Here is a 19,142-nt window from a genome sequence, read left to right on the forward strand (position 1 = left end):
ATCGCAGGTGTTTGCTTTCTCCCCCTCACCGGATCCACACCACTCCCAGGTCCTTTGCCTCCCCAACATCCATCAGCGTTGTGTCGTCCTCCTCCCTAGATCGGTAGCACACCACCTCCGGGTCCTTCGCCTCCCTAACATCCATTGGAATTTCATCCTCCTTCTCCTCGGATCCACACCACACCGCCACGTTGACCTCATCCCCAAGCTGGCATCCTCCTCCTCCATTGAGCATCTCCATTGCGCCAACCAAGGTAGAGAAATTTTATGATTTTATATGGATTTTAGAGGGTTTTTTAGTTTGGATTTTAGATTTTCTAGAATTTTTATATGGAGATAAATTGAGTCCCTTTATATAAGTGATTTGCTATTTATCTGTTGACTAGTTTGTTGCAAATAATCTGGTTATATCATGTTGTCTTATTTTTCATTGAATTGTAGAGGAATTTTGCAGATTTTATATAAATTTTAGAGGTTTTTTTTAGTTGGCATGGCACTTTTTTCTGTTCTCAAGGTGTACCATCTTTTCTTGTTTTAATTTTACAGATTCCAAGACTAAGGAATAATATTAGAGTCAGTCGTGTAGTTGCTAGTTTTCTCGGTATCATTCTTGGTCCTTAGGAACGCCCCTTCTGCTTGCTACTGGACACCAGGGTCATCCAAATCGATTTTAACTATTGTTGCTATTCTGTAGTATGGCTTAGGTCATCACAACACTAAGATTGCATTTTATTGTCAAGACAACAAATGCTTTGTTCTTTGCCATTTAGTTTCGGATGCTAGCTGTTTGAATGCAAATATGTTTAATTGCGATGATGACACTATGATATTTGGCCTTGTTGTGGACTGCACCTTCTACATTGAGGATGATGATCATGTGTTCAAGAAGAAGCTTAAGAGGTACCATGAAGGGACCTAATGACCTCAGAGGTCGAGCCTTTAGCTGAGGATCCGTAGATCAAGGCTCCGGGGGGACCGGGATAGTAACCTTCAACCATTATCCTCAGGCTAGCTTATTTTCTCCCAAACAGTACCCCCTCATTCTTGGGCCCCGACGTTTCGGAGGGGGGAGAGGATGCAGAGGAAAAATCAACCCCAGCCTGGTGTCGTATCAACGATCAGTCCCCTGAAGCAACAAGCAAGGGCTTAGAATTCCTAATAGTGATTCTTTGCCTTTCGAAGTCGCTAGAGTTAGAGGTTTCATGTAGGTTTGAAGAATCTCGTACGTTCGCCTGGCGAGACAAGACGTGTCACTACTGCGTTCTGACTGGATAATGCGAGGAGTCGCTAGGGTCTTGTGCCCGTGATCCTGTCACGCACCGAAAGAGGTTTGGGTTATTGATGTAACGGGACGTCCATGCGAGAAACGAGGTATTTCGTCGTGGATTTCTACCACGTGTTGGAGGGAAACCGGATAGGGCCATGGCCCCCTCCCCTAGGAGTCTTAATGGGAGGACACGGTGACGTTCGTCCCGCTTCATCTTCCGGGCCTACGTGGCTGCGTGGCTTGGGTAAGCCGGGGTTACCTGGTTGGAGCTTCCACAGCCCATGAGTAAGCAGTTATCCTTTACTTGAGTATGGCATCGTCTTCCTCCTCATCCTCCTCGGAGGCATCAATGATCTCGACGGCTCCTTTGGGAGCTGGGCTGTTTCGATCGTCGGTAGAGGCATCGGAGGAGAAACAGCCTCCTCCCCTGCAGGGGAGGCGGTTGTCCGCTGCTCTAGCCTGACCTTTTGCCGGGAAGGGCGTGCCTGTCGAGACCATCGATATCTCCGATGACGACGAGGAGATCGACTGGGATCTCCTGTTAAGGGAGAGTGAGCTAGCGTCAATGGGGCCGGTGGTGAAGCAGGAAGAGGTCGGGAAGGCAAGGGAGAGGGCCTCGCCGGTGACCTCCTCGGACTCCTCGACGTCCTCTAGCAGCTCGGGAGCTGGCTACTGCATCAGGTTCCACAACGGCAGGCCGCAGATGAGGCGCATACGCTGTCTCATGCGTGGCCCCTGCCGGGACCCGTAGGAGGTGAAGGCGGTCACCGGGATGTCGTACTTGGTGACGCCATGATATATCCATGTCATGGCTGAGCTTAGTCACCTTGTATTCTTTCTCCCTTGTTTTGCTCCGCAGGGATCTATCTTCTTCGTGGCAACTTCTGTACGGTTGTTTTAGTTTGTATCCCTTGGATGTACCGGTTGTTTAATAATATAACATGGGTCTTCGGGAACGGTCGTGTCTTCCTCTGTATCGCAATGCGAGAGGACCTATCGAAGTGGTAGCCGCATGCGTGCGTGCTTTCGTGCCTCCCAATCGTACTTCTTCGTCCCTTTCGAAGGTGATGGCTAGTTTTTCTGACTACTGGTGGATACTTAGGCTAACTGAGGAGAACCAAGTGGAGTAGTGGCAATCTCATCGTCTCTGGTTACTGCGTACTTCTTCCTAATTTGTTCTAGATTTTCAACTCAGCGAAGTCCCTTTGGAACCTCTAGAGATGAGCTCCGGAGGCGGTCCTTGACCCTTCGGGTTCCTTAGCAACTACCTGGTAGAAGGCAACGATGTGTCAGAGGCACAGCCGAAGGCTTAGGCAAGAGAGGTGGTATTCTGTCCAGAGCCTGGCGACGGAGCGTCAGAGGCGAAGCCGAGGGCCGAGCGGAAGAGAGGGTCCGTGACCCCCTCAGCCCTTAGCCGCTGCCCAGCTCCAGAGGTATTCAGAGGCGAAGCCGAAGGCCGGACGGAAGAGAGGGTCCGTGACCCCCTCGGCCATTAGCCGCAGCCCGGCTCCGAAGGTATTCTGTCTGGAGCCTGGCGTCGGCGTGTCGGAGACGAAGCCGAAGGCTGGGCGGAAGAGAGGGTCCGCGACCCCCTTGGCCCTTAGCCGCTGCCCAGCTCCAGAGGTATTCTATCCGGAACCTGGCGACGGCGCGTCGGAGGCGAAGCCGAAGGCCGGCTGGAAGAGAGGGTCTGCAACCCCCTCGGCCCTTAGTCGCTGCCCGGCTTTGAAGGTATTCTGTCTGGAGCTTGGCGACGGCGCGTTAGAGGAGAAGCCAAAGGCTAGGTGGAAGAGAGGGTCCGCGACCCCCTCGGCCCTTAGCCGCTGCCCAGCTCTGGAGGTATTCTATCTGGAGCCTAGAGACGGCGCGTCGGAGGCAAAGCCGAAGGCTGGGCAGAAGAGAGGGTCCGCAACCCCCTCGGCCCTTAGCCGTTGCTTGGCTCTAGAGGCATTTTGTCCAGAGCCTGGCGATGGAGCATCGGAGGCAAAGCCGAAGGCTGGGCGGAAGAGTGGGTCCGCGACCCCCTCAGCCCTTAGCTGTTGCCCGACTCCAGAGGTATTCTGTCCGGAACCTAGTGACGGCACGTCAGAGGTGAAGCCGAAGGCTGCTCGAAAGAGAGGGTTTGCGACCCCCTCGGCCCTTAGCCACTGCCCGACCGGAGGTATTCTATCCGAAGCCTAGCGATAGCGCGTCGGAAGCAAAGCTGAAGGCCAGGCGGAAGAGAGGGTCCACAACCCCCTCGACCCTTAGCCGCTGCCCGGCCTTGCTGTCCCTGTAATGGATAGTCGAGGGTTCCACTATGTTTCTTGTGCCACGCAGCATGGGCTTTTATTGAATGTTAGTATAACAAAAGTGATGTATGAAATGTGCCTTTAAAGGAGATGGTAGGGTAATGATTTTATCTTTTACCATGCGTGTTTTGGAGTCACGCGGGTCATACCTTTCCCTGTATGGAGGGGGATTTTTCTACCCCTTTGATTGGCCTGATGTGCCTCTTAAGAGGCTAGTGGGTTATATACTCCTTTCGGCACGGAGGCATTAGCCTTCAAGATGCCGGGGTACCTTTCCCGCTAGGTCTTTTCCAAATCATTTGGCTCGGCGGAGTTTTCGAAGAAACATCTCCATCGCGGGGGGGTTTCGGAAGTCTCTCCGTGGTGCGTAGGTTTTTGTGAAGGCTCTCCGTTGTGCGGTGGTTTGGAAAAGGCCCTCAGTTTTTGCCGGAGGCCTGTGAAAGGTTCTCTGTTCTTACCAGAGGTTTTTTAAAGCTCTCCGTTTTTATGGGAGGTTTTGGTGAAAGTCTTCATTTTTACCAGAGGTTTTGGTAGAGTTCTCCGTTTTTACTAGAGGTTTTGGTAGAGTTTTCCATTTTTACCGGAGGTTTTGTAAAGCTCTCCGTTCTTACCGGAGGTTTTGGTAAGTTCTCCGTTCTTACCGGAGGTTTTGGTAAGTTCTCTGTTCTTACCGGAGGTTTTGTAAAACTTCTACGTTCTTACAAGAGGTTTTTTTTTTTGTGAAGCTCTCCATTTTTGCCGAAGGTTTTGTAAAGCTTCTCCGTCTTTACAGGAGGTTTTTGGTGAAGCTCTCCGTTTTTACCGAAGGTTCTTGGTGAAGCTCTCCATTTTTACAGAAGGTTTTTTGGTAAGGTTCCTCGGCATGTATTAATACCGAAGGCCCTACACACTATCGGAACTATGCAATACCTTCCAGGAAAACTAGGCAGTCTTGCCTTCCAAGTAATCTAGGCATGCTACGCCCACGGTGTGTAGGCTTAGTGTGCTCCCAAGGAAACGCCCGGGGTGCACCGCAACACTGTCCACCAAGGGTGTGCCCTGACGCGTGGCATTTATATGACTAAAGTTGTGCAATGCCTTCCAGGACACCCTGGGCATAATCTGCCTGCAGGTGACCTAGGAATAAGCGGCGCCTGAGGTATATAAGCATGTTGTGCAGAGAGGATTCCTTGCGACAGCATTCCTCAAAGCACCGCATCCTCACATCAGGGCAATCCCTTGATATGCGGCATCCACACACTATCGAGGCTACACAATACCTTCCAGGAAACCTAGGTAGTCTTGCCCCCCAGGTGACCTAGGCATGTTACGCCCACGGTGTGGGGCTCCACTTCCGACCAGGGCAAAGCCTGCCCTCCGGGAAACCTTTTCAGGTGACATTAGGTTTAGGCAAGCGATGCTTACTGGTGCGTGGGCTTGTCACGCCTTCGAAAAAATCCCCCGAGGGCGCCGCAACTACATTACCAAGGAAGTCCCTTGATAACCGGCATCTACACACTATCGAGGCTACAAAATACCTTCTAGAAAACCTAGGCAGTCTTGCCTTCCAGGTGACCTAGGAATGCTATGCCCACGGTGTGTAGGCTCCACTTCCCTCCAGGGCAAAGCCTACCCTCCGGGAAACCTTTTCAGGTGACGTTAGGTGTGGGCAAGTGATGCTTACTGGTGCGTGGGCTTGTCACGCCTCTGGAGAAATCCCCCGAGGGTGCCGCAACACGGTCTATTAAGGAAATCCCTTGATAACTGGCAACTACACTTTTGATGCCACACAGTGCCTTCCAGAAAACCTGGGAAGTCTCGCCCCTAGGCGACCTAGGCATGATACGCCCGCGGCAGTGCAGGAATTTTGCATGGTTATACTAGCTAAGTTTTGTGGTCTACTGTTAGTAACAAGAAGCTATTTGTAGTATGAAACATAGCTAGGTTAAACAACTGCTCATGCTAAATGAGAATGTAACTTAAGCTCTACTGCATCTACTTAGTAGCTATCTATTGCAAAAAGACTTCTAACAATATAGTTGGAGGCCCCCAACAGACTCTGACCTTGCCGCATGAAAGACGGATCACTAGGTAGACTACTGGGTAGTTAATAGTGGGTGTACCTTTGTAGGAATTAGGCCTCTATTGTGAGGCTTAGCGGCCTCAAAGCCCGTGGCTAGGCTGGGAGAGGTGGAGCTTGACCTCCTTCACCTTTAACCGTTGCCTGGCCCTGGAGGTGACTCGTCCGGAGCCTGGCGACAACGTGTCCCTGACTCAATTCTCGTTGCTAGGTATGGTACCGTTGATACTAGGTTTGGTGACGATGGTGCAAGGTTGAGGGGCTGAGGATTCGCCCAAGAGTTTGCCCCAGGCCCCCGAACTTTGCGTCGTCCTTCGCTGGCTCCTTCTGCGGCCAGGTTTTCAGCTTGCCTTCTGAGGTATTCCTCCCGGAAGATAATGAGGGTGCAACAGTCGTTGGTGTTGTGGCCGCGCCCGGGTCCGTGCAGGACGCACCCTTATGCCTCCGGGGGCACCGGAGCTTGGAGTTGTCATTGGGGTCGCTGTCAAAGGAGCTGTGCCCCAGAGCCGGTGGTTTTCCCAGGGTTTCCTTCCCCCTTGGGAGACCGTTGAGGCCGCCCGGTGAACCGGTTTTCAGAGCCGAAGTGATTCTGACTATGCCTCCTCGGATGAGGCGGGCTTGGGGTTCCCTACGCGCAGTTGGCGTTGCGAGGGCGGCATCGGAGGCGTTGGTGGGATCCGTGCCTCCCGGAGCCCTCCGTCTCCTTGGAACCCTTTCTTGCCTGAGGGGCCCAAGGAGGGCGCTGGGTGGACAGACTTTCTGAAGATGTTGGCTCGCTCGGGGTATTTCGGGTGTTGTCGAAGGGGATACCTGGGGACCAAGTCCAGTTGGGAGCATTCCTAGGCTGGACCGCCCAGAACCATTGGAAGGCGGCCTGCTTGGCTGTGGCTTCGGCCGCGTCCTCTCCTGAGGCGGTGAGATCTTCGTTGAGCAGGGGTTGGAAGGCCTCTGTGCCATCCGGAGTTCCTGTACCGACCCACGATTCTGGGTTGGCCAAGGTCATAGAAACGTCGTCCCACATAGTGGTGGGGCTGGAGCATGCGTACGATGCGTATGGCCGAGGCAGCCATGCATACGGTTGCATACTTGCAACGGTAGGTACGGCGGCTTTAGCCAATTTTCTGGTGGTTTCCCTGGTGTATTCCTATCTCTCTTAGCACTTCTGTGTTTGAGTCCCCACGGATGGCTCGCTGTTGGAGCAAGAGTTCGTCTTGCCCCAACAAATACGGCGAGAGTTTCTTCTAAAGAGGAGACACAAGCTTGGCGACAAAGTTTGAGAGGAAGGAACACCACGAGTATATTGATGGTAGGAAAATGGATCGATCTAGGGGGAGAATCACAGGTTTCCTGTGGTTCCTGCTCTGGTCCGTCTTTTCTCCGCCTGCCCCTTTTTCTCTGCCCTTCCCCCAGATGACCATAGCCCCCTATTTATAGGGCCATGTGTAGCTTGGCGTACAAGTTATCATAATATACAAATATCTGGGACCTGATCGAATTACTGGGTCTTATCCCGGATAACTACTTTCTATCCTATTAGGGACGTAAATATCCACCATGTTAACTATCGTGGTGCCTGCCACCTTGAGTGCGGCAAGCCGGTCGCCAATTACGGCCCGACGCCGCACTGTCAGGGGTGTCAAGATAGCCTCCATTACGCCAAGGTGTCAGAATGGTGCCCATCAGTCTAGGTCTTTAATGCCAGTCACTTCTTGGCAAGCAAAGCGCGACCGGCGCTCCCCTTTCTGTAGATCTTCCCAAGGACTGCTGAATCACCCTGCTGTCTTCAGGAAGGTGGCCCGATCATCCCGAGGCGGGGGCCCCGGGAGGTGAATGCTTCGGGGAGGTTGAGCCTTCGGGGGACTGAGGCTTCGGAAGGCTGAGCCGTTTAAGCCAAGGAAAAGCTTCGCAGGTACGAAGAGGTACCGTGAAGGGACCTGATGACCTCGGAGGTCGAGCCTTTAGCTGAGGATCCGTAGATTAAGGCTCCAGGGGGACCGGGATAGTAACCTTCAACCATTATCCTCAGATTGGCTTATTTTCCCCCAACACTACCTATGGTGATGTGGATGGTTATCATCGCAAATGGTTCATTTGTTTAGAACCATCTGTGATATTGGCTAATATAGACATTGTGGACGAACCGTTTGTCATTATTGGGGTCATCACAAACGCTTTACGACAGATGGAAAGAAAAAATGTCTGGAATGATAGTTTAGAGCGGTCTGGAATAACGAGGCATTCTATAGTAGTGAAATCACTACAGTGACAGGCCAATTAAAGGGTTATTAATGGCTCTAATCTAACAATTGTAAAGGGTAAGCAACATTTTGTCAGTCAAGAGTTGTTCTTTATCAGAGAATATCTAGGGTGGGTGCATTCACCAAGTTACACCATGTTTTCATTAGTTTTTGGGTTAAGAAAAATAATTTCAAACTTAGTCTGGAAAAAGAAGTCATATGATCTACTACGTGGGAACATAATCCACAACTATCTCATCGTAATATTCGACTGTTGAGTCGCACTTGCAGTGTTGCTCTTCCTACTAGCCTCTATATCCATACGAATTGTTGTACTTCTCAATGGGTTATGTGCCTGGATTTTCGCCATTTCCCACTCTAAGGATTGCCACTTTGATAATTTTTTCTTCCTTATCATTGACATGTGAAACCACCTATATTACTCACTCTTAAGGTCACGGTGGCAAAATCATCCAGCATCAACATATAAGGTGGCAAATCATCGATTCTTCCCCGGATAGATATAGCTGAAACCCTCAAAATCCTGAGTTTTTCCGGGTGTTAGTTACCATTAGTTTGGACTGAGAGTGACAATCAAACAAGAGAATTTTTCCGGGTGTGCCTGAAGGTAGCTCTGCTTTCCTTGACACTGTAACAAGAGACAACTAAGTGTGCTGTGTGCCTAATAATTTCGGTCCGGCCTTATCCTCATCTCTCTCTCTCCCTCTCTCTCTCTCCGCACACCTTTAATGCGTCGTGATCTCTCTCCTCCAATCCCGACAAAGTACACCATCGTCTTCTGCCTTGATGTTCTCCATTTTTCTCTCTCCTCTCCTATCATATGCTCCTCTCTTCTCCTCCTCCGGCCATCGTCCTCCCTGCAACGCACTAGAGGTCAACAAACCCAACCAAAACTCCATAAAATAGTGTGTAATCTCCACAGGCACCTCTCTCTCTCTCTCTCCAATTTTTTTTATTTTTATGCCGAACCCGAACCACGGTGTTTTCCCCTAGCACCTAGCCCTTGCCTGCTTGATCTCACTCTCTGTCTCTCGCTCTAACGCCGCCGCCGCCGCCGGTGGTGCCGTGCCTCCTCCGCCCCACATCATCACACCAAATCACCTCAGCAGCCCCACAAGAACAGTTCGTAGGTCGCCAAATCCATCCCTACCCATCCTTCTCCTCCTCCTGCCTGAACAAAAAACGTCATCTTGTGTATATATATACCATGTCCTAATCGGCCATGGATGTTACCGGAGATGCCAGCGGAGGTCGCCTCCCCAACTTGCCCTTGCAGCTGTTGGGGAAAAAGGAGGAACATCCTTGCTCCACGTCCCCGGCAGCTGGGACGGGCGCCGGCGCCGGGGCTAATGGATCGGCAGCGGCCGGAGAGTTGCAGGTGAGGAAGGTGGCGCCGCCGAAGCGCACGTCGACCAAGGACCGGCACACGAAGGTGGACGGGCGCGGGCGGCGCATCCGGATGCCGGCGATTTGTGCGGCGCGGGTGTTCCAGCTGACGAGGGAGCTGGGGCACAAGACGGACGGGGAGACCATCGAGTGGCTGCTGCAGCAGGCGGAGCCAGCGGTGATCGCTGCCACGGGCACCGGAACCATCCCGGCCAACTTCACCTCGCTCAACATCTCCCTACGCTCCTCTGGATCCTCCTTCTCCATCCCAGCACACCACCACGCCACCGGCCTTCCTGGCCCACGCTTCGGCGGCGCGCGGGGCGATGCGTGGGACCGCGTCGTCGGCCTCGGGTTTGGCGGCGCCGAGGACCCGGCATCCACTACCTCGTCGTCGTCCCCACTGCTGCTGAGCTTCCACTCCGGCAGCGTCGGTCTTGACGTGTCACCGTCGTCGTCGTCTGCCGCCGCCAACACGGACCTGTCCAGGAAACGGCGGTGGGAGCAAGAAATGGAGCAGCAGCAACATCAACGGCAGCAATACCAGCAGCAGATGGCCGGGTACACACAAAGCCAAATGCCGGGCACCGTGTGGGTGGTGCCTAGCAGCAACGCGGAGGCCAGAGCGGCAGCCGGCGGAGGCGGTGGCAGCGAGTCAACCTGGACGTTTCCGCAAGCAGGGAGCGGCGGCGGCCCGGCAACCGTATACCGCGGCGTGCCGAGCGGGCTACATTTCATGAACTTCTCCGCGCCGATGGCGCTGATCCCCGGCGGGCAGCAGCTGGGGCTGGGCGCCGTGGGCGGCAACGACAATGGCGGCACCAGCGCCGGAGGAGAGGGGCACATGGGGATCCTCGCAGCGCTCAATGCGTACCGGGCTGCACAGGCGGCTTCGGACGCTGCCGCGGGTCAAAACGGAGCGGAAGGGTCTAGTCAGCGACAGCACCAGCAGCACGGCGGCGGCGAGCGGCAGGAGAGCATGAGCGCCAGCGACTCGTAGGGCTTCGCGGGGGTGTGCACTAGTCTTCTGCAGCGTCTCTCTTCTTTTTCAATTTGTTCTTCTTGACTTTTTGTTCGTGTTTTTTTCCCCCTTTTGGTTTGCATTGTTATGGCTCGAGTTACTTCTTCAAAGTCGTGCAAGGATCATATAGTAGCATTCCATGGCATCTGGAGGTTTAACCAGTTTCCTTACTGTTCCTCCCACTAGGGATCACAACAAGAGAAGATGATCGGGGGGCCAGGTGAAACGTTTGTTAGGGTTTGGATGACATGCCTACATGACTCGAGGAGATCGAAGAGATATTGGCAATTCGGCAGCCGTGTAGACCATCATCTATTTTTTAAGAAATACTAGTACAACTCGTAGACGCACGTGCACATTCACACCATCATATGTACGTACTCACGTAACACTTGATAAAGACTAGAGATGCAAAACTTAGAGATTAATAAAATTACTATAAACATCTCGATGTCGATGAGAACATTATCTATCATTGAAAGAAAATCCCGCATTAATAGGATACACAAAAAGCAAACATAAAGTTTGATCTATAGTGAACAGAGAGTAAACCACATCCACTAACTACCTAAGCGTAGGCTTGATTCTCAGACCATTATCTATTTATCCTAGCTACTATGGTCCTTCTTCAGACTCCAGGTGATCTCTGATGCCAAATTGCCCCCTCCTTGCTCAAACAGATCCCAAGTTTCTCCGATAAAATTATACGCACATCCCTTTAATTAACTTGAAGTTCTAGGTAGGGTTTCAAATCCAACAATCCCCTCCCTCCCTTTCGATTTAAATTGCACATACCACACCAACAGAGGTAGAGCTATATCTGCCAAGTGATATGATTCTCCTTCCGTTTGAATCGTCGTAGCTAGGCTCCTACCACACCAAAGCTCCCCAGAAACGGAACATGTCAACAGTGCATCCAACAGTAGCAACACACACCATGTTGTCACATATTCTATTCGCCAAGCCAGAGTCGAACGCTGATCGCCGGCCAGCACCGGCGCCAACGATCCACCGGCCCCGCATCTCCCCGAGCGCGGCACCAACCGTGGTCCGTTCCACGAATTCCCAACCCGATGCGGGCGGGAGCCGGGTGAGAGGACCGACCGGCCCACGCGCGGGCGCTGGCTGTACGCGCTGGCTCCTGTAGTCCTCCTGCCGCCGCCCGTCCATATAAAGCGGGCCCTGTGCTCCAGGGTTGCCCTTATTGTCTCCCCCGGCCGGGGCCCCCGGCGGGCGTATCTGTCGTCCTGCGGAGCGGCCCTCGTCTTTGGCACGGCGTAATTGCCGCGCGGCTGCACGCTCCATTTCTGTCCGCCAGGCCAACATATATCCATGCCCTCGATCTGGCCTTGCGTTCGGACGCAAGTAGAGGCACTCGCTGTCGTGATCCACGCCGTAACTATACCACGCGCGTTCAACTATGGTGAGAGCGCCGGGAACGACGACAAGGGTGCGGATTTGCACGTACATAGAGTGTGGTAGCAGCACATAATGTAGCAGCTGGATCTTGCATGCGTCCAACAGTGACAAATCCAGAGGAAGAAGGGCTCTCCCTCTTTTTCTCTCAATCTTCCTCCTCGTCTTCTTCTCTTTTCTTCTTCTTCCGCCAAGTGGAGCATTGGCTGTGGTGGACTGGACTGAGATGGGGGCTGGCCTGGGACCGGATCGATCGGAGTGTCGAGTGCCTCTGTGGCTGACCCGCTGTGTGCCCCCATGTGTGCTCGGTTGCTGAAATACATTAATGGCGATGCAAATGCATACCGGCATGCATGACCACATAATTAGCCGCGATGTGGTGTGCACAGGCGGGCACAGTTGGGAAAAAAGAGGGCGCTCTGCTACCCGCTAGCTGAAGGATGAGGCCAATGAGTAGGACCATACCAAACCGATTCATGTCAGGGCTAAAATCCTTTCACAAATAATTTTAATTTTTTTCAGAGCTCTAACAACTTTTTTATAATTTTTATTATAATTTTTTTTTTTAAGATCATTCACTTCAGTACAGGATTCTCTTTTCTTTTTCTTCACAAATCTTTTTGAAAGAAAACTATTAGAGATAAAAGAAAATAAATAGAATAAAAATAGGGAAAGAAATCAAAAAAGAACAATATGAAAGGAATATAGTTGGTTGGTCTAACGTGCTGGACCTGTCGGTTGTTCTGAGCCGAATTGGAGCCGTCACATGTTGAGCTGATTGGCTGCATCCTCGCACCGCATCGAGTGGCCCAGTGGCGGCAGCGGCAGCTGCAGCCGTACGTTGCAGCTCCCTTAGTCCATGTATCAAACCCTCACCTGCCTACACGATGATTACACTCGGGCGTGCCCAGCTACACGTTGAACTTTGTACACGGTCTTCGCTTCGCTGTTCTTGCAGCAGAGATATGTCAAAATATATATTTTACCGACAATGTCGAAGTAGTATAGTGAATTAGTGATTATAGCTTTGGAAGTATAGTGAGTACTTCCTTAAAAAAAGGTATAGTAAGTACTGTCATTATCTTAGAGGCTGAGCGAGCTCTGAAATTTTTGAGTTTTGAGGTCGCTAGTTTATTAACTTTCGTCAGGACGGACTGATGCGCATTCCTCTTTCCAAAAGATAGAGGCATGCAGACGCAGCAGGCGCATGTGTGCGTCCCTAACGAGGCGGCGGCAACAAAATTGCAGGGGCGGGATCCTTTCATAATTCATAGGGATCATGAGTGTAAAGCAGCAACCATTAGCTCGTCACAGCCCCACACACACACACGACACAACAATGCGTCGCGTGACTCGCGTCCCTTTCCTCCCCCCTGCATCATTTGCTTTGCTCCTACAGAGACCGAGAGAAGGGAATCTGCAGTGCAGAGAGCGGCCACGGTTGCGAAGCGCAGACTCGCATTCAAATGCACAGGAACAGCAGCACGGTACACAGGACACGGCATCCCTCTCTTTGTCGCTTTTCTGGCTCGGGATGCGTCGCACACTGAAATGCATATTTGCATTTCGCATTCGCACTCTTTGGGGCCTCAAGGAACAGCAGCTTTATGCCGTCAGATTTATGTGCTTGGCGCAGGCAGCGACGCAGGCACAGTGCGTGTGTGTGCTGATGAGATGCGTATCACTCATTCACTCCTACTACTCAACTCCGCGCCTTTTCGCAGCGCGTGCGATAAATTATTTCCCTTCTTTTCTTTCCCTCCCTGTTTTTTTTTTTTCCTTTCTGCCTTAGTAGCTTTTTCAGAAAGGGCTTTGGGTTTAAGTTTTTATCCTCCCAGGCCCGTCTGTCGCTCTGAACTCTGAATCCTGCAGCTCGCCTACCCCCTTTCTGACCCGGTCGAATCCATGGCATGGCATGATTTGCGTTCGATGCGCTGATGATGGCCGCTTCTGTCGTCAAATGGAACTGGATTCTAGTAGCGACATTGTTCATGGATCAGTAAGACACCAACTCACCAAGGACCTATCGGGCTATACATCACTGACTGATTCACTCTAATCGATGCAAATCTCTGGTAGTGGTAGGCTGGTGGCTGGTGCGCTACTCCGACCTGCAAATTCTACTGCGAAAAAGTGCCCTGAATTTTAGTGCGTTTTTGGTTGTCTCCTGTCGCTAACAGAAAGGAAGGAATCGGAGCTATACAATTATTAACCAGGTAGTGCGTGTTGATTAGTCTAATGCTACTGTGGCCAATGGTAGGGTGTTGTGATGATATTCTTAGGCACTATAATCGGATTATAAGGCTCTAATTGTTTTTAAATTTGTTTCGGGTGGTCCTTGCCGGTTTGATGTTTAGTGCTGCTGACTGCTGCTGATGGATTATTGACGCCTAAATGACCTGGAGACAGTGACCTACGAGAGGGTTCAGATAAGATATCACTTTGCTTGCGCATGCATTCTCACGTGAACCGTTGGAGCGTATGTATGATTCAGGAACGAGGGCATGTTAACGAATAATGGAGGTTTTCGTTAAACATGGATGAAGATTTAGTAATACCTTTTGTCCTAGGTGATACCTCTAAACTATGTCTGTTTGATTAAAGGTTTATGTTAGCGCTGTGCCGTAACAGCCTAGTGCCGGAGTTGTGTAATACAGTTCGGCAGTGTGAATTTTCGGATGCAGATGGCTGGGATATTCTATTCTGTTGTATAAAAAGATGTTACTAAAAAAAGTTACCGATCATGTATTCCTGCTTAGATCATCAAGTAGTCGAGTCCTCCAAATCCGATCAGCAATACAGGAAACTTGCCGACGGAACATAATCAGTAGTACTGGTCTAACTACGTGCCGTGCTCGATCATACCATGCCGGACAGTCCTTTTCTTTTTCCAACCAATCACAGACGGTTTTGCCCCCGGGTTTGCTTCAGACACGGGTGGCTACCGAGAACCGTATGTGACAGTTTGAACAGGCTGCTGGGAAAAGCGGCCTTTGCCGTTTCGGGACACGCACGGGCACGGGCACGGGCACGGGCACGGACGTGCCTGTGTGTGTACGTGGATCCGCGTCGCGATCGATCGAGTCGGCTCGTCAGTCATGTCGGGAGCGCGGGACGACGCCCGTCGCCGGCCGGCATCATATCGATCGGCCACGAACAGCGACAGGACGGCTAGCTAGCTAGCCAGTTGGCCGCCGCGCCCTGTAGGTGTGTGTGCAGGCGAACAGCGCTGAGCAGCAGTGCTCATTGGGACGTGCAATTTGACGTGCGTGCTGGCGGTTCCCCGGGTAGAACCGGGACATGTGGTTCAACCTTTTTTTCTGGCGATTCCGTTGGCAATTCGTGCCCCGGTAGGACAAGCTTAGCTTCAGGCGGCAGCTGCGCACGGAGCATGAGTACATGACATCGTCTGACGAAACCCCCCGTTCTCGTCGGCTGCAAATTGACACCACACCAGCTTGTGCCTAAATTCGCCTACGGCCCATGGGCTCCAAGGCCACTATTTAGTGGCCACCATGGCAGCGATGCGATTACGCGACAGTGACCGGAGTTCGCAGCCACATAAGCTGACAGTTTTTTAATATATATTTTGATAAACTGGCAGATGTGCGGCTGGCACATTTCGGGTTCTCGAGACTCGAATAATCGTCGCACATCGACATTTTTCGCGAGCTTGTTTCGGCTCCGTATGTGACGACGACAGCCTTGTTCAATCGCCATCGGAGGAGATCGACCACCTGCTTCAAGCGTCACGGCCAACTGGACATGGCTACCGCCACGAGCATGCGCTAGCTAGGCGCACTATCACTCGAGCAGCTGTTCTGTGCGGCTCTGGCTTTTACCTGGCATCCTGCACTGAGTCGCTGAAACAAACCCGTTTTGTTTTTTTCCATGTTCCACCTGACCTCGCAACTTGGACGACAGAGGCCTGACGCAAGTAATGATAAATGAGCAGGTATGCTACTGCAAACAAAACCAGCTGGTCCTTCATAAAGTACCTCACTTTTTGGATAAGTCATGGGCTCAATAAGCAATTTCGACCATCAAATTCCACAACAATATGCTACTAAATAATAAATAATAAAACATGATGTTTTGAAGGCACCTCTCATAACAAATCTAATGGCACTATTCCCCTATAACTAATCTAAATAGTTTTGCATATAATAGCGGTCAAAGTTAAGATGTTTGCCCACTAAGATCCTAATACACCACATATTTCTGAATATGTTTATCTACTTTCTTCAGAAGGTGCATATCCATGTCAATATACAGATCCTTCAGATATAAACCTACACAGCTACAAATCATTCGGTGTGCTCTGAAGTCTGAAGGCTATTGGGCATTGCTGTTTGGAGCCCATCACTTCAGTTTATGGTTTCCAAATGCCGGGCAGGCAGAACCATGTTTTTTTCAGGCTGGCACGGTCCAGCCGACAGCCTGGGACATAAGCACAGCTCACTGCTCCCTTTAAAATTCTGAAACCGTCAAAGCATCAGCATTACTTACAGATACAATGTCCAGCACAGCATAGGAAGGCTTTAAGAATATGATGCCCAGCGCACTGTTGCATATAATGCTAATACCAGCTCTTTGTCACAGACACAATCAAGAGTAAACAAATCTGAGTGGATTTTCTTTAAGAAGATGTTTATTTGCTATTTCTTGGTACAAGGTGGCATCTGCCTAAAGGAATTTACTATATGAACAGGGAAAAGACTTCTACAACACAAATGTAGTTAGGAAAAAATCAGTGCAAGTGGTAGACAACAGGAAAACAACACTGCTTAATCAGTCTTGGACCACTAAGCTTGGTTGAGCTTAACCGGGCGAGCCTCGAACCCGCCTCCCTTGCGGGTCTCAAGAGTGTACGGCATGTATGTTCCGAGGATCTTGTCCCACATGACAAAGAACGGCTGTGAAAAGTTGTACTTGTTGCCGTAGAGCTGGTGGTGAATGTCATGGTAAGCGCTGTTGTTGCTGAAGAAGACATGGAGGATGTTCCCAGGAAGCCACAGGCCGCAGTGGTCATCGACAGTCTTGATGGTTGCGAATGAGAAGAAGAATATGCCCGTCCTTGGAGTCATGCCAGATATGAGGAACGAGAGCGCACCACCGATGGTGTCCAGAATGAGTCCCTCGAGGGGGTGGTTGTAAAGAGCTCCAAAGGCATAGGGGACAACAAGAGTGTGATGCTTGGAGTGGACGTGCTTGTACAAGAATTTGTTGATGTGCATGTATCTGTGCATGAAGTACTGCCATGTGTCCATAACAAACATTGCAATGATAAATTGCAACGCTATTACCAGAGCAGGAGGTTGCTTCCTCACAGTCCCACTTTCATCACCAAGGACCTGCAATTCCAGGAAATTTCAAGATTGTGAATACAGTGGTCACAAATGAAATTCAGAGTCAACTCCAGAAGGAGCATCTAGAGACAATGTTGGTCGAAAGCAGTCATATTGGTAAACCAAGTGTACTAATTCAAATTTTAATGGCTCCTAACTTTCTAGGTCTTCAATATTTAGTTTATTTTTGCAATAACTGGAAACAACAGTCCAGTTCCCATTGTAAAATTTCCTTAACATGTGAATAATAAAACTACTTCTGTAGTTCTGTTTACTTAACAAGTAAGCCTGATAGCTTGAGACCTGTTCAACAGACAAAATGAACAGTTAATTTACTCAGGTCCTTGTTAATCTCAGAGATTATGTTATCTTCATGTCAGTAGCACACAAACAGTTGATGTAATTGCTAGTGGCCTCCGACTTAATGTCTGAATTTACTGATTCCACCTCAATTATCAAAGCATCAATACAAAAACCCTCAAGTTTTCAAGGAATTGTGTTCCAGAGTTCCTCACAATGACATGCCGTCTAATGGAATCATACTGAAACAATCTCGAACAGAGGTTTACTTCTAGATACTACGAAGTACTTCTCTCTAGACAGCTGAATAACAAGGTAACAAAATACTACTAGATCACTCATTCCATGTGTTTGTATCGCATATTAAGTTTTTCATGGTAATAAGATGCTGCAAAGAGGGATTACCGTGAAGAGGAGAAGCGAGACGGCGATTTGGAACGCCTGCTGGACGAGGACGCCCCTGACGACCGTCCACTTGGACACAATGTTCTTGGCCTCCTCCCCCTTGGGGTGGAGCCTGTAGTCATCCATCCCCAGCCCATCCAGCACGACGTACAGCCCCGAGTAGAGCCAGTACACGGCAATCGGCACGAACGTGCCCAGCAGCTCGTCGGAGACCGCAAATGCCATCCTCCCTTCGCCCCCAACACCTCAAAGCGCAAATCTTTACTTCAGCAGCTTCCACCGCTCGACCCTGTTGACCGAGCAAGAACACAAACACTCTGAGATGACTGGGCTAAACGAAGGCTAAATCCCAAATCTTGAAACAGAATGACATGGCCGCAGTGAGAATTTCTTGGGCATTGTATCCTAATATCACCAATGGCGGCGCATCACCACGAGCCGCCGGCAAATGTGCAGTCCCGGAGGGGGTTCCCTAACCTAAGGCCCTCAAGAAAACATCTCCCAAAGAAGAACCTGACGAATCAGGGCGGATCTTGTTCTTACCAGCACAAAACAAGAGGACTCCAACGATTCCCCTCCTGTCTCCCAAGTCCGAACAGGGAAAGGAGCGCCTTTTCTTGGATCGCCTCTGCTTCCAGATGGATGGGATGGGTTGAGTTGCCGCCTTGTCCAGCGAGTACTTTATAGCTGCCTGGGCAATGCGGGTGGTCCGAGAAGGCCGGCGAGACCGGCGACTGGCCCTGAAGGAGAATTTTCCTTTTCTCCCCCTTCAGTCCAGTCAAGTCCAGGACTCCAGGCTCGAGAGAGCAGACTGGGGAGAGGGAGGGGAGGAGAAGGCGAGTCGCCCACTCCTCGGCGATGCTGTTTTGACTATTTTAGAGGCGTCTTTTCCACGGCCGGAGACGGCTTCCCTCCTCGTTTTTGTTACTCGGTGTCATCGGGTTCACGCTGTCAGCTGCCTAGTGTTTTTGTCCTGCTTCTGCTGGAGGTGAGATATATAATGGCTGGCGATTTCACATCCCGGAATTTTATGGAATTCTCGTATTGTAGAAGGAGCATCTCCATAATTATTATTTTTAGCACCGATGATCACATGCTATCAGGGATTGATGAGAGAAATTGCTCTTATTCGTTGCAATTTTGGGCCATAGTTCCTCTTTTACGGTGTGTATATAATGTGAAAATGCCCCCAAAAGGATGCGAACTATGAAAAAGAAAGGTATCGGTATTTGTTTAGAACTTTAATGCATAAGGTTGGAAAATACAGTTGTATTTGCTATGCAACCTATATAGCTCGAGCTTATAATTTCCTCACGATGAACTACAAATCTAAGCGGCTAAGCCACGTGATGTCAATTCAGTACTGTGAATAAAGGGTCAGCTTTTGTACA

At 50.6% G+C, this 19,142-nt stretch overlaps 2 protein-coding genes across 2 annotated transcripts; one reads left to right on the forward strand and one right to left on the reverse strand.

Moving 5' to 3' along the window:
* Nucleotides 1-8,619: 8,619 nt before the first annotated feature.
* Nucleotides 8,620-10,575, forward strand: LOC133926545 (transcription factor TCP15-like). Its single transcript, XM_062372533.1, has one exon. The coding sequence runs from the start codon at nt 9,098-9,100 to the stop codon at nt 10,259-10,261; it is 1,164 nt and encodes a 387-aa protein (XP_062228517.1). The 5' UTR covers nt 8,620-9,097; the 3' UTR covers nt 10,262-10,575.
* A 5,738-nt stretch (nt 10,576-16,313) lies between these two features.
* LOC133926546 (sphinganine C4-monooxygenase 1-like) lies at nt 16,314-18,607 on the reverse strand. Its single transcript, XM_062372534.1, has 3 exons — nt 18,295-18,607; nt 17,752-18,040; nt 16,314-17,052 (listed from the first exon to the last, which is right to left on the reverse strand). Exons 2-3 carry the CDS (start codon nt 17,974-17,976, stop codon nt 16,504-16,506), a joined length of 774 nt encoding a protein of 257 aa, XP_062228518.1. The 5' UTR covers nt 17,977-18,040; nt 18,295-18,607; the 3' UTR covers nt 16,314-16,503.
* Nucleotides 18,608-19,142: the final 535 nt, after the last annotated feature.

This window comes from Phragmites australis, chromosome 8 (assembly GCF_958298935.1).
Source record: "Phragmites australis chromosome 8, lpPhrAust1.1, whole genome shotgun sequence".
Taxonomy (NCBI): domain Eukaryota; kingdom Viridiplantae; phylum Streptophyta; class Magnoliopsida; order Poales; family Poaceae; genus Phragmites; species Phragmites australis.

Excerpts from the sequence above, each read along its gene's own strand:
- LOC133926545 (XM_062372533.1), top strand. The coding sequence starts at position 9,098 with ATGGATGTTACCGGAGATGCCAGCGGAGGTCGCCTCCCCAACTTGCCC.
- LOC133926546 (XM_062372534.1), bottom strand. The coding sequence starts at position 17,976 with ATGGCATTTGCGGTCTCCGACGAGCTGCTGGGCACGTTCGTGCCGATT. Across the intron at positions 17,053-17,751 it reads TCTCGCTTCTCCTCTTCACG|GTCCTTGGTGATGAAAGTGG; the intron begins GTAATCCCTCTT and ends CTGGAATTGCAG.